At 38.9% G+C, this 15,200-nt stretch overlaps 1 protein-coding gene across 1 annotated transcript in view; it reads left to right on the top strand.

Moving 5' to 3' along the window:
* Nucleotides 1–15,200, top strand: part of MARCHF1 (membrane associated ring-CH-type finger 1) — a 524,379-nt gene that overhangs the window by 306,970 nt on the left and 202,209 nt on the right. The window contains exons 3-4 of the mRNA XM_082260062.1: nucleotides 7,369–7,448; nucleotides 7,709–8,431. Coding sequence (XP_082116188.1) covers nucleotides 7,369–7,448; nucleotides 7,709–8,431 — 803 coding nt within the window. The remainder of the gene's footprint in view (nucleotides 1–7,368; nucleotides 7,449–7,708; nucleotides 8,432–15,200) is intronic.

Raw genomic sequence — 15,200 nt, 5'->3', positions numbered from 1 at the left:
ATATTGGTAAACAGGACAAATAGAGAGGGATAATCTCCCTAATGAGGGCACAGACAGCAATAAAAACCTAATAAGTGTTCTATTACCTTCCACCCTATCCAAAACAAAACAAAAAAAGTTTTTCCTTTTGGGTATACATCATTGAGTAAATACAAAATATCTTTATAAATGTCAAATTTTGAATGAAAATAGTATTAAAAATCACATACATATATAAATACCCTTCTTCCACCCAAAAAAAAAAAAAAATGACTAGGCCAAGAATTATTTGATAAAATATCTAGATGTTGATAAACTGTAACAGAATATAATAAACAGGAAAAAATTCTTCATTTGACTGATCTATAAGAATTTGTGCTGTTAAAAATATTCTAATATTTGTATTTGCTATAAGAGGTAGTATTCTGTACTAACACTATGTTTCCCAGTATGGTCCCCAATCGTTAATTGTGTACAGTGTTTTTTTAAACATGGTGGAAATATAATAACAACAGATTCATATAAATTTTATAAGGTAAAGGACACCACATTACCTTGGATTTTAGCTATAACTACAATATTTAAATAAGTATAAATTTGAACAACATACTGTAGTTGTACATTATATTTAAAACACCATTCTACCCAAAATATTGCTGAAAGGTTAAACTGCTTGACCATTTCTTACACTTTTTGGGAATTCTCACGTAATGGAGTATGTAGAATAACTTCAACAAACATAGGTACATAGTAGTAAAGAGAAAAGCCACCGCACACTGGATCGAACACAAGCATCCATGATTATTGTGCAAATTGTCCACAATCATAGCAAAGACAGATCCTGCTTAAGGAGTGCCTCTCTGACATGTTTCACTCACTCAGGGCTTAGTCGTGACCTCTACGACGAAATCCTGATTGGGAAAAATGCGTTAAAGGGAGCAGTCTTAAGGCAGGGACAGTCTTTGCTATGTTTGTGGATGGTTTTTACAATAAACATGGATTCTTGTGATCGATACAGTGTGTAAAGGCTTTTTTCTCTACTCCTGAATAAAGAATGTGGACAGTTCAGCTTGCCTCCTGCACTCCTGGAGTTCAAGTGGCATCAGAGAGCAGCTGCTTGAAGTGGAGAGTTCATTCAATCTGATGCTATCCATTAGTTACTAAGTAGTTAAGGTTGGTAAAAGGCCGGTCCATCCACTGCAACTTATCTCTGTGGCAGTTCTAAGACTATACACACTATATCCCTGTATATTGTGCTCATCAAGGAAGACATATGAAGACATATGGAAGTTTTTTTAACCACTTTCCTCGGTTTGACATCATTTGACATCAGGGGCTTGAAGTGGTGATATCTGAATGATGCTGGCAGCTGCAGGAATCATCCAGATATCTTTTTTCAGCATGCGATTCCCTGCAATGTAAAATCATTCATAGCATCTGTTTAGCCGCTTGATTGCTTTTAAAGCTGGCGGAAGGGGACTTACCTCCCATGCTTCTCCAGGTTTGCTAGTGCAATCGGGGAGCTGAAGAATGAATCCGCCGGTGGTGGTTTACCATGGAGGTGGCCGTGGATCAGATGTTCCCAGGCCATCTCTATGACCCTTGGAAGCTGGAAGCGATGTCATAACGTTACTTTTGTCGCCTGCAGACAGATTTTTGCTGGGGAGCCTGAGATCGTTTTTTTTTTTTATTTCAGGCTTGCTAGCATAGAAGAGAGATTTGGGGACTTATAGACCCCAGATCTCTCTGTAAAGAGGACCTGCCATGCCCTATTCCTATTACATTTCTTGTAATAGGAATAAAAGTGATAAAAAATAAAAATAAAGGGAAAGTATGAAAAAAATATATAAATTAAATTCAAAAAAGTTAAATTTTTTAAGTGCCCCCATCCCCTCGTGCTTGTACACAGAAGCGAATGCATATATAGGTCGCACCTGCATATGTAAACGGCATTCAAACCACACACGTGAGATATCGCTGTGATCCTTAGAGCAAGAGCAATAATTCTAGCACTAGAACTTCTCTGTAACTCTAAACTGCTAACCTGTAAAAATGTTTTAAATGTAGCCCAAAACATTTTTAAATATTGAAGTTTGATGGCATTCCACAAGTGTGCGCAATTTTAAAGCGTGACATATTAGGTATCTGTTTACTCCTCTTTCACATTATACAAAACAATTGGGGTAAAGGTTGTGTTTTTTTCCCCCCAAAATATTGTGTTTGAAAAATTGCTGCACAAATACCATGTGAAATAAAGAATTGCAACAACCACCATTTTATTCCCTAGTGTCCCTGCTAAATATATATATAATGTTTGGGGGTTCTGAGTAATTTTCTAGCAAAAAGTTATGATTTTTACATGTAGGAGTAAAAAGTGTCAGAATTTGCTTGGGTGGCAAGTGGGTAAATATGAGAGAATGTCTTTACTCGTCAGCTGATACTTCTTCCTGGGGAAGGAAGTTCCACATTTTTGCAGCACAGACCATAAATAGCCCCCTCTGCAATTTCAGATTTAAACCAAATTTCCTTTGTGATCCCATGTGCTTGTTAGAGACCTAAGATTAATCAAATTATTACCATTAGTGCTCATTTATAATTGTGGTGCTCTCTAAGAATCGCTCCGTGTTCAGATTGCTCTTCTGAGAGCATTTGAAGGGCAGCGAGGAGGTGTTGAATCACCTTCTCATTGCTTGTTTTAACCCCCTAAATGCTGGACTACTGTGCTGCAACCACATGCTTTGTGCTTGGTTGTGGGATGGTTACAGTGTAGCCACAATCACTTGAATGGGTCCTGCTCAGATGGCGGTATCACCTGCCAAACACAACGGGTGTGTAATTCCTGCTGCAGTTGTGAACCAAAGCGTCACAGCTATGGCATGTTTACACTCCTGGCCACTGCCTTCTTAGCTAAATGGGGAGCAGTTGAGGGGTCGTAAAAACATGGCATAACTGTGGGGGTTTACCCCCCCAACTGCAAGTGTAAACGAGCTCTTACAATCACCATTGATTGATTTGTAGATAGAAATCATATCTCCTTTTAAGCTCTTAAGCGCCTCCTCTCTAATGTAAATAAGTTTAATTTGCATGAGTTTTTTTAAAAAAGCACACTAACCTGCAAAAAAAAAATTAATAAATAAATAAATTTCACTTTCTAACTATTTGCTTTAAAAACTGAGTCTTTTATGCAAAAAGTGTAGCTGCTGGGAGTGTGTTTAAAACCCTCCATCAACACCACCATAACCATACCTCCCTGATTTCGAAGGAACTGTCCCTGATTTGGAACAAAGTCCCTCTGTCCCTCTTTCATTCTCATTTATCCCTCATTTTAATCTGATCTATATAGTTGTGTAAAAAATGCACTATTTATCTTTTACAAAGTGTTTCACAATACTAAATTTTTCATCCAATTTCTAAATTACTGCACTTGTAAATTTCAAAAGCCAGTATAAGGGAATAGTAGTGGTTAAAAAAAAAAAGAAAAAAGCACTTGTAGGTTTAACTAATATTTTGTATAACTCTCCTTTAAGAGGGCGTGGCAGGGGTGTGTGTCTTATGCCTATATACTTTTGCTAATAGGTGTCCCTTGTTCCCATCTCAAAAATTTGGGAGGTAAGCATATATGGATTACAGCAGTGACAGTAAAAGGGTTAAAGGAAAATGCATATGGAAGGGTTTTGCACAGTACACACACACACAACAATAATTTTCCTAGCACACTAAGAGGCGGTTCACACTAGCGCGACTTGTCAGGCGACTTGTCAGCCTGGCAAGTCGCGCTCCCTCGCGGTCCATTGACCGCTACAGGACCCGTTCTAATAGGAGCGACACAAGTTGCTCCGACTTAGAAAAAGGGTCCTGTACTACTTCGGGGCGACCTCGGAGCGACTTGCATAGACTTCCATTATGTGAAGTCCCTGCAAGTCGCTCCGAAGTCGTGGTGCACGGAACTGCACAAGTCGCCCCCGAAGTAGTAAGGAGTCGTGTCGCCTCAGTGTGAACCGGCTCTTACCAGCTAGCTTGCAAAAAAAAACTAAAACAAAAAAAAAAAAAAAAAACTAATTACATTGTCTAGAAATCTAACAATTTGGGGTAAAACAGATCTTTTAGTTGCACAACATTTGCAAATATACTGTGTAAAGAAGTTGCACCTCCTTGACAAGGCCCTTTTGTAAATTGTGGATCTTTGGGAGATTCCAGGTTGGAGCATACATAGCAATGAATAAATTAATGGCAGGTATGGCTGGAGGAAGCCTATTCATCCTTTAAAGGCACAGGGAACCCCTAGAAGCTCAGTAAAGAATATTTGAGCCAAATTTTCTTTACGCCAATCAATGCAGGTATTATTCTAGTCATTAAGGAATCTTGGAAATCAGGAAGAGTGACTTTGCAATCTCTAAAACCAAGAACTTGTGGGTATTAAGCCCCTTTCACACAGGCGGACCGTTCAAATCTGCCTGTCCGTTTTTTTGGCGGATCTGAATGGATGCCTCATGTATCTCTATGGGGCATCGGATGTCAGCGGAGACATGTCCGCTTACATCCAATCCGTCAAATCTGGATGGATGGAAACCCTCTTTTCCATCCGTCCAGCGGATGGGATCGGATGAAAATGGACAGACGGTCCGTTCCCATCCGATTCCCCCATAGAGAACAGCGGGACCTGACAGTTGTGTCTCTGCACACAGCGCAGAGACACAGCTGGTGGATCGATCCCCCACTGAGAAAAACAGAGTCCGTCTGACGGACTCCCCTGTGTGAAAGGGGCCCAAGTCATAAGGCCCTGATGACTTGTTTATATTTACCTTTTTTAGTCTATTTTTTTAGTCTGTTTTGGATTTTATTTTCTGACAACCTCAAGTACACTTCTCTTACATTTTTATTAGCATTGCTATTCCTTCTAATAAATCTTTCTTTTTCATGAATATAAACTGAAGAAAAAAAATGTATTCAACACAATAATCTTATCTGTGTTACCTGTGACTAAAATCTCATTTTCATCCTTCATGAAGTCTAGTTGTTGTTTTTGCTTTTTAACTGTTGATATATTTAGAGAACTTTTTCATGCTATTCTTGCTTTCTGAAACAGTGCGTATCTCATAATCAATTTTAGCTGCTCTGATTTTCCTCTTGCATTTCCTATTGTATTCCTTGTAGCCCTGTGCTTTCCATTTTTTCATTCTGGTAAATATAAGAGAAAACCATCTTAAATATATTCTATTGGGTAGGTAAAATATGTTTCACTGGATAACTGCCTAATCTCATGCAAATATTTAAATTATCATTCAGCTCTTAGGTGCACTTAACTAGATATTTTTTTTTAAAAGTCCTGTACTTAGGATATTTATAAACAACTGTGCAGGAAGATAGCATGCATTAATATTATTTTAATACAGGATTACTATAGTGCCAACAGTTTGCACAACACTTTACAATATAAAGAGAGACAGTACAGTTACAATACTGTAAAATACAAGAGAGTTAAGAGGGCCCTGCTGCTCATCAGCACTAACAAGCTAATAGGGTGGTACAAAAGGTTATACCTATGGGGGGTGAGCTGATGAAAATGATAAAAGTTCAGTAAGGTGGAGAGTAGGAGATAGCTAGACAGACTGAGGTAGAAAGTTCCAGAGAATGGGGGAGGCCCTGGAGAAGTCATAGACGAGCATGGGAGGAGACAAGATGGTTTGAGAACAGGAGGTCTTGGGAGGAGTGGAGAGGTTGGTTTGGGTGATATTTGGAAACAAAATTGGTGATGTCAATCGGGGCAGAGTTGTGGATGGCTTTGTATTTTGGTATTTTGAATTTAATTCACTGGGCAATTGGAAGCCAGTGGAGGGAATAACAGAGAGGGGTGGCAGACACTGAGCATTTGGTCAGGTAGATGGGTCTGAAGAAGAAAAAGGAGGAGGAAGAGGTCACATTGGTGAGGCTTACCACCTAATACCACAATGTGGTTTAATCTCTATTTATCCTTTTAGGCATACTTGTCATTTTCTTTTTTTTTTTTTTTACGTTCTTGATTTGGGGAAGAATAGACAGCCCTTGCCCATAGCAGTGTCTGAAAAGAGAAAAATTATAAAGGCAAAGCAGATGAATTGCAGATGTGCCTGGCCTCTGCTGTTTGCAGCCCAACATCAATATCAAAAATACAGAAAAAATATAAATTCCTTTGAAAATAAAAGATAAATAAAATAACATGAAAAATAATGCTTTGCGGCTAGGAAACTACTACTCTAGGGCAGCCCAGGCCAGGAAATTTGAATTAGATTATATTGGATATTGGAGTGGTTGAAGTGCAAATATCTGAACAAAGTGGGGTCAGACTGACAAACTTGGGGATTGTTATAGTGTAATTTTTTTTTTTTTTTTGCATCAGTAGCTGATTATTGCTGCTATCTGGAACTACACTATGGAGTCACAGTACAATATTTGTGGCTACTGTTTCTCAAATTTTGATTTAAATGTGATTTTGTGCCCTCTGTTTGGACATTTAATTAAACTTGTAATACACCGCTACACTACTACAAACTATCCAAGTTAAGGGGCATAGCTTTATTTTTTAAGAGTAAACCTTTTTTTTAGTGTTTAGTTCTGTTGTGGCTACTATTTCCACCATTCAATTTAGGCCAATTACTACTGGATAAAGCATTACGTTTTGCACCCAAAATTACCTAAAGTAAAGCAAAGTCAAGTGAAGGCAAAAAAAAAAAAAATTGTAATACCAGAATACAGTTGATACTTTTATACCCTCCAATGAACGTTGTACTGTTCGGTAACATCATACACAGCTTAAAGGCATTTCCCAAGCATTAACATTAAAGAATGTGTGGTTTTTCCATGTGACCCTTGAAGTCGCATTAAAAGGACCTTCTCCCTATTGTACAGTATTTGCATACTTTTTGCTTTATTAAATGTAGCCCATACCTCATTTCAACAAAAACTTGCCTATTAGCCTTGAAAAAGGCCAGAAGTTAGTAACAAGGTACCCCCCCCCCCCCAAATAATTCAATAGGTTTCACTGCTAAGTTCAAGTTTTACTCATTACTTAACATGATATCTGATTTTGTTAGGGTAATACTAAAACAAGCCAGTCAACCGTGGTATAATGTGGGGAGGCACAAGACAATTTGCCTAGAGGGGAAGGAAGCATTCATTTGGTCTCTGAGAACAAGTAACTGACCAGACTTTATCTGAAAGAGGCTTCTTAGCTCATATTCTACAAAGTAGGTAAAGCCAATTAGAGGGACATATATACGTCTTTCATATGTACGTACAGTTATAAAATTAAAAGTTGATAATCAAATTATTGCATAACCGCAGTAATCAATTTTTGAAAGGCATAAAATAAACTTTAGGGGAATTGTTAATATATTTTTTCTTTCCTTATAGGCCAGCAGTCCAATTACAGGCACAGCACCTAGGAGCTACTCACAAACATCTGTGTGTCCATCAACTCAGGATATATGTCGGTAAGTAGAGACTGTAGAGACTGTGACTTTATTCATTCGGAGGCACAAATAACCGGATAATTGAAAAATATAGGAATTCTTATTTTTCTAGTTTTTTTTTTTTTTTTTTTTCAGTTGTTTTTATACATTTGATTTCTCATCACATTTTCATGCACCCTTTTTTGTTGCTATTACTGTTTCATTGTTTTTCATCTATTCATCTTTTTTTTTCTTCATCACTTTCTTTCCCATTTTGTTTTGCCCATGGCTTTGCATTTTAGAACAACCTTGCTTGATGTTTCGGAAGAGAACCTAATCCATACTACCCCTGTCATGCCATTTGCACCTTCTGGTAGGGAGAATGGCAAAAAACAAGTCAAAAGAAGAATAAGACGTAAACGGGTGAGCTGTGCTTCCTGTGCCCAAACAGAAAAGCAGAGAACGATAAATCCTCACAATGAAGCTCAAAGATTAGATGCGTCTGATACAGAATCCTCATCAGATGAAAGGCACTGGGCCAGAAGAATTAAAAGACCTGAAAAAGTAAAAACATATAGGAGAGGAAGGAAACTAGAGAGACCTCATCACAACTATGAAGGTTCCTCAGAGTCTAATGCAATTGAAATGGTTTCTCTACGATCCAAAGGCTCAAATTCTCAGAAAGGTCAACAACAGCAAAATAACAATGTGTGCAACTCAGTTCCCAGCCACAGAAGGAGAAAAATATCAAAGTGCAAAGAATCCAACATTTCTTCATCATCTCCATCATCTACTGAAATAAAGCGATATCCTAACAGGAGAATAAAAAGAAAAGTGCAGCCTTGTTGCACAGATTCACGGAAGTGCCAGTTTCACTGTAGAGAAGATAAAATTATCAAGAAGAATGTAAGGGAGGAGGGGGCTGGTGCAGAAACCCTAGCACCAGTACCTACAGCCCCGTTTGAGAGTACTGCTTCCCCTAATAATGATGGTGATGAGTGGGATGATGATTTAGATGACTGCAGGTCAGTTTTCTATTGAATTATTTTGTTATAGTGAATTATAATTCTTGCATTATTGCGAGCAAATGAAAAGAGTTGCTCCAACAAATTGATCAATGATGATTAATTACCCAAAGTTTATTTCAATTAAACATGAATTGAGAAAATGTGGTATAAACCAAGGCCACATTTAAATAACAGACAACGTAAGGTGCTACATCAGACTTCTACTGTAGCTGCTTGGCTGTACTGTATGCACTGGATAGTCCCAGTGTGAGATTAGGGGTCCTCTAATGCGGGCCATACACTATACAAAAAATTGTTCAAACTCATTTTCGAAAAACAAACACTCGGCCGTGAGAGCCAACGATAGTGCCATCATGTAATGACCGATAAATCGTTCAGTGGACATAAATTATTTTGTGTTTTCTTTTTGTGTTTTTCACATTTACCTAGTGCAAACAGTTTGGACGAGAAAAACATTAACCTTTCAATTTATCGTTTGTTCGGCAGAAAATTTCCAAAATTGTTCTTCGTTTTTTTCGGCTCAAAAACGTCACAACTGATTACCGATTTGTGCCCATTAACTAGCTGAAAAACGAACGAACTGTCCAAATGACTGAATTTCAGCCGAATTTTTTGTATAGTGTATGGCCAGCATTACTCAGGAGCACTGACAGCAGCTCCTATATATTTAAATTTTGCAGACAGGGTTTGTAGGTTTCATCAATTACTATATTGTAACAATATTATTTTTTATTAAAGCAGTTGTAAACCCCGCCTGGTCATTTTTAGCTACAGGTAACCCTATAAAATTAGTAAAATTAGTAAAACGAATATCTCCTAAACATGCACCATTTAAGCGATATTCACCCTGCATGCATCCAGTGACATCACTGGCGGATGCACTCTGAAGGTCCGGCATACCTTGCCGGAACTTCAGAGCTTTGTGCCGGAACCTCGTCTCCGGCCAATCACATAGGCGGAGCACGCATACCCGCAAGAAAGATATGGGGAACATTTCAGCCCTCTCAGCGGTGACGTTACAGTGCTGGAGGGCTTCGCTCCAAGGTGAGTATTTCATAACGTGCTAGTATGTGATGCTTACTAGCACATTATGCCATTGCCTTGCAGGTTTGTTTGTTTTTTTTCTTTGCAACATCCGTGGTTTACAACCTCTACACAAAACCACAAAAGCCTAGGTAAGCCTCTTTTAAATCCTCAGTGGACATTCAACTATATTTCTAGACAAAATGTTTTTCTATCAGCTTTGGATAGGCTAAGAAATTATTGGAACCCCTCTATGTTTTTGCTTTTCTTTTTTTTTTTTTTTGCTGTCCTTGTCCTATTAGGAAAATTTCTCCTTCACCTTCTGGCCTGGAGACATAGCTGTACATAAACATAAATCTCCTAAAAGTGAGGGGAATTCCCTTCTTAAACAGTTCTCACTGAAACAGATGTTCTGTTGAAAATGGCTTGCCCTTGAAAGGCATCAGTATGCACATCTAAGTTGTGCCTAGGTCTCAGCGACACATTTCAACATCTCAACCTTCTTGTCAGTTGGGTTGGTTTTATACAAGGTCTGTGGACTTTTTGTGAGTTTTGATAATATACCTGATGAATCCTCTTGTTTATATTCTTTCATTCAGTGGTAAGATTCCCCTATTGGTAGGGGGTTGCATTGGTGAAGCATTCCTGTTACTGGCAATTTTTATGATGATTCCCTTACATTGATGCACTACTCATCCTCACAATTGCCTTAGTTCTTTAGTATCAACAGATTTATCTGTTCACAGCTGTAAGTGTAAGGCCTCTTTCACACAAAGTGCTCCGGCACTTTTTTTTATTTTTTTTTAAGGACACGGATGACACTTGTGTCATCCGGTCCGTATGTCCGCATATCATCCCATCCTTTTGCAGATGATATACGGACATAATGTATGTCTATGGGATTGCGGATGTCAGCGGATGACACCGCAGACATCCGATTTTGCGTCCTTTCCTTTTTTTTTAAATGGAAGAAAAATAGGGTTCTGTTCCGTTTCAAAAAAACGGAACAGAACTGAAAGGACGCAAAACGGATGTCAGCGTGTGGTCAACAGTGGTCATCCGCTGACATCCACAATCCCATTGACATGCATTATGTCCGTATATCACCCGCAAACGGATGGGGTGATATACGGACATACGGAACGCCCGTGTGAAAGAGGCCTTAAACAGTTGTCCCTGAAACAGATATCCCCAGTAGAAGAATTCTTCCCAGCCCCTGTTCCAGTGACACCTGTCAGGGGTTCTAATCTTTTCCTGCTCAAAAAATAAAGCATTTATTTATGGGTTTTTTTTTACCATTCATGAATTAATTATTTTTTCATTTTATTTTTATTAATTTAATGTTATTATAAACATAATAAAACAAATTACCGAAAACAGTTTGCACATTTTATCTAAAGTAACGCTTCTCATTTTAAAATGATACTGGTCAAACTAGATAAAAAGGGCTTTTTTTTTTTATATATATTTTTGTGTCTTTACCTACTTCAATACCGGGCACTTCCACCCCCTTCCTGCCCAGGCCAGTTTTCAGCTTTCAGCACTGTCACATTTTGAATGACAATAGCGTGGTCATGCAACTCTGTACGCAAACAACAATTTTTTTCATTTTTTTTTTTGAGACAGACAGAGCTTTCTTTTGGTGGAATTTAATCACCACTTTTTATTTTTTGCTAAATAAAACGAAAAAAGAACAAAAATTAAAAAAATATATATATATTTTTTGTTAGTTTCTGTTAGAAAGCTTGGTAAATAAGTAATATTTCTCCTTCACTGATGTGCACTGATGAGGCAGCACTGCTGGGCACTGATGAGGTGGCACTGATGGGCACTGATGAGGTGACACTGATAGGCACTAATGAGAAGGCACTGAAGGGCACTAATGAGGTAGAACTGATGAGGGGGCACTAATATGCAGCACTGATGAGTACTGATAGATGGCACTGATGGGCACAGATAGGTGGAACTTTTATGCACTGTAAGACAGCACTGATGGGCATCACTAATGGGCACTGATTGGCACAACTGATGGGCACTGACTGGCATCACTAATGAGCACTGACTGGCATCACTGCTGGGCACTGTTGGGGCTGCACTGATAATCAGGGCAGTGGCTATTAGTGCCCTGATTATCTGTGCAGGTCTCCACTGAGAAGAAATAACGCTGATCAGCTCTCCACTCCTCACGCACTGTCAGTGTGAGGAGAGGAAAGTCGATAATCTGCATTATATTGTTTACCGCGTCATCAGCTCTTTACCAGAGATGTTGTCCCAGAACAAGAGAACCATCCCACTGCTGTCAATTGTCTATGCGGCGGGCAGGAGGTGGTTAAACAATATAGTCAATTAAATAATTTTTGCTAGACAATACTATCAAAATACAATTGTATTACATAAGTATCATAAGTAATGTCAAAAAGCAGAATCAACAAGCCTGTAGCTGAAATATAGAAATTCTTCTGGTTCCGAAGAAGTGTATACAGTATGTATTTAAATGATTGCATATAATAAGCTTTGATAAACCATTTGTCCTCTGGAGCAGTTTTAAAAAATGTTTGCACACATAATAAAATACGCATTCTTAGCTAGAAATTGCTGTAAAATCCTCCAAAAAGTATATATTTTCTGAAAGTATAGACCCTGGAAAAAAATGGTGGTAGTTGTAATTTTTTTTGTTATATATATATTTGAGCAGTTATTTATCAAATGCATATGTTCAGAAAGAAATACAAAAATGAATTTTAGTGCAAACAAACTCAATATTATACCCAATTTTTGGTAAAATGTCATGTCAGGTCCTAAAATTGTACCTGCTTGTGGAATCACAGAAAATTATGGCACGCAAAATGCTCCATAGGCGAAGCTTTGAAAGCCCTTACAGGTTATGAGTTTAAAGGTAACTGTGAACTATGGTTCTACAAATATTATTCTCACTCCGACATTCATGTTGATGCCTCACATGTGTGGCATAATTGATGTTTACATAAATGTGATTGCCTTACTGTGTGTTTTTTATATAGGAGGTGTCCAGGGTTGACGGGAAAGCTTTAAAAAAATATATATATTTTATTTATTTTATCTAATTCTTTTTGTATTTCTTTACTTTTATTGCTTTCACAAGCAAGCTAACAAGCATCCCCTGCCCTCAAATGCAGCTTCCAAGGTCATAAGTCACAGAGGGAATTGGGGAACAGATGAGTTCCTCCTGAAGCTGTCTCCTGTGGTCCCAGGTTCCCAGAGGAACTGGAGAGCCCAGGAACCACCTCAGGTGCCTTTAGCGAGGAGGCACCCTTTGATAGACCCATAAAGGTGTTTGGGTGGCTCTAGAGCTGCTCGATCACTTTTATCCGAAAGCCGTTCGCCCACTCATAAAGCTGATGCCAAGCTCAGAGCTGTAAGCAGCAGCCATTTGTCTACCACTTGTCTACCAAGCCATTTATAAACATACCTTGGTAGACAAATTTTTAACCCTTTCACTGCCAGGCCTTTTGCTCCACTTTTAAACTCAGGTGGCCAGACCAATTTTTGCAATATTTACATTTTTTTTATTTTTCCCTTACAGCTTTCAGAATTTGTAAATTATATATATATATTGTAAATATATATATATATATACATATTTGAAAGCACATGACCAGTAGAATAAAAAGAAGCTACTGATGTTTATGGCCCCGTGATATTTGCGCAAATGTTTATCAAAACAACATTTTCGATTATCAGTATCCTGATTATCAGTGCAGTACTAACAGTGCCCACTTGTGCTGTGCTACCAATCTGTGCCCACCAGTGATGCCAATTTGTGCCCACAAGTACCGCCTATCAGTGTCGCCTATCAGTGCCCATGAGTACCACCTATCAGTGCCCACCAGTGTCGCCTCATCAGTGCCTATCAGTGTAGCCTATCAATGCCCATCAATGCCCATCAGTGCTGCCTCATCAATGCCCATCAGTGCAGCCTATCAGTGCACATCAGTGCAGCCTCATAAGCAGCGCACATCAGTGCAGGAGAAAAATTGAAAAATTATGTTTGCAAAAACGATGAAAACCTTTTTTTTTCTTTTTATTTGCGGTCTTTATTCGTTTATTTGGCAAAAAAAACAGTGGTGATTAAATACCACCAACAGAAAGCTCTATGTAAAAAAATTGTTTGGGTACAGTGTTGCATAACTGTGAAATTGTCACTGAAAATGTGACAGAACTGAAAGCTCAAAATTGCCCTGGACAGGAAGAGGGTAAAAATGCCCTGTAGCCAAGCGTTTAATAAATAACAAATATTTGCAAATTTTAATACCATACTATATATTTTCTGAAAGCACAGGACCAGTAGAATAAAAAGAAGGTGCTACTGATTTTTAAGGCCCCGTGATATTTGCACAAATCGCTATTTTCACAAAAAAGTTTATTATGCTGCAGTGATAAATAAACACGGAAGTGATGAGCACTGATCTCTGTGTCCATTAAAGGAAAGGAGGGAGAGCCAAGCAGCAGCACTGCCCTCCCCGAGGATCAGTGAGGATGGGAAGGCACTGAAAGGGGGTCGCAGCTGTAGGGTGGGTCAATATTTTTATTATTTGGCTATTTTTAGCCTTTGGCTCCCATGCAATCGCCGGCGGAAGAGGCAGGCGAGGTAAGTCAGTTATTGCACGGGAGCCACAGGGCATTGATGTTGATGGGGGAGGGGAGCGGTGCTGGGGGACAAAGGCGTGGCACTGGAAGGGGGCAGCAAGGGAGGGTTGCATTTTAGCAGCTAATGGCAAGGACGTGGAGAGGTTAATAACTCTGATTTATGACATGTTAGCCACTAATCAAAGCTATTAGTTTGTTCAGCAGAACCTGCTGAACAGTTCTGTTATATGTTCATGATCACTGAAGTCACCTTGAGCTTATAGCAGAAGGAGTAATGTGAGGACATGGCAGTGAAAGGGTTAAAGGATCATTTAAAGTGGTTGTAAGCCCTTACATATACCCAGTGAAGCAGCCAGCCTCAGGTGGTACACAGAGATGAAACAAATCCTCCTACATAAGTTGTAGCTGTTTATCTGCAGCCTCTATCATCTACAGTCTTCCAAGACACACATTTTACACAGAATTTGCAGAATAAGAGCACACAGCTCAGTGAAATCTGGTGGCTGATTGGAGAGAAATGCCCCTCCCCTCTTCTTTATAGGCCCAGAGAAACATAGAGACGAGGGTATGAGTAATCTGCTGTATGCTGAAAAGAGGATGGCAGGTTGTCTCCTGGGAGGCTAAGGTGTCAGCTTAATGCATTAGGAGTGAGTCATGCAGATAGAAGAGAGAGGAGAGATCAAAGAGGAATCAGGCTTGGTGCTTTTGGTTCAGGTTTGTATACACTACAGAGGGATACGTTTTATCCATAGTTGGACCTTTCATCACGAGTACCTATTCACCTATTAATCGAAAATGGTCCCTTCACTCTTATGCCAACACCATGTCCTGCATACACAATTGTACGATAGAAATGAATGGGCTCTCTGTCTAACTGAAAGGGATTCATTTCTATTGCAACAATAATTAAATGTGCTGTAGCATAAAGATGTCAGCTCCAAGTTCTACCAAGCCATAGGAGTTAGCAGGGCCAACTTTATACTTCCCTGCTCCCAACTCTCCTGTGCCACCATTATCCTATCCTGGAGCAAACATGGCTACCCTAGCCACTAACAGAAAACAGACATCATAGCCACAAAATGATTTCAGTTTTGGTTTAGGTTTATTGAATTAGAGT

Source organism: Pelophylax lessonae, assembly GCF_965119305.1.
Source record: "Pelophylax lessonae genome assembly, chromosome: 1".
Classification (NCBI taxonomy): domain Eukaryota; kingdom Metazoa; phylum Chordata; class Amphibia; order Anura; family Ranidae; genus Pelophylax; species Pelophylax lessonae.
Note: the sequence above shows the minus strand (reverse complement) of the source record. Positions and strands in the feature narration are given on the sequence as shown.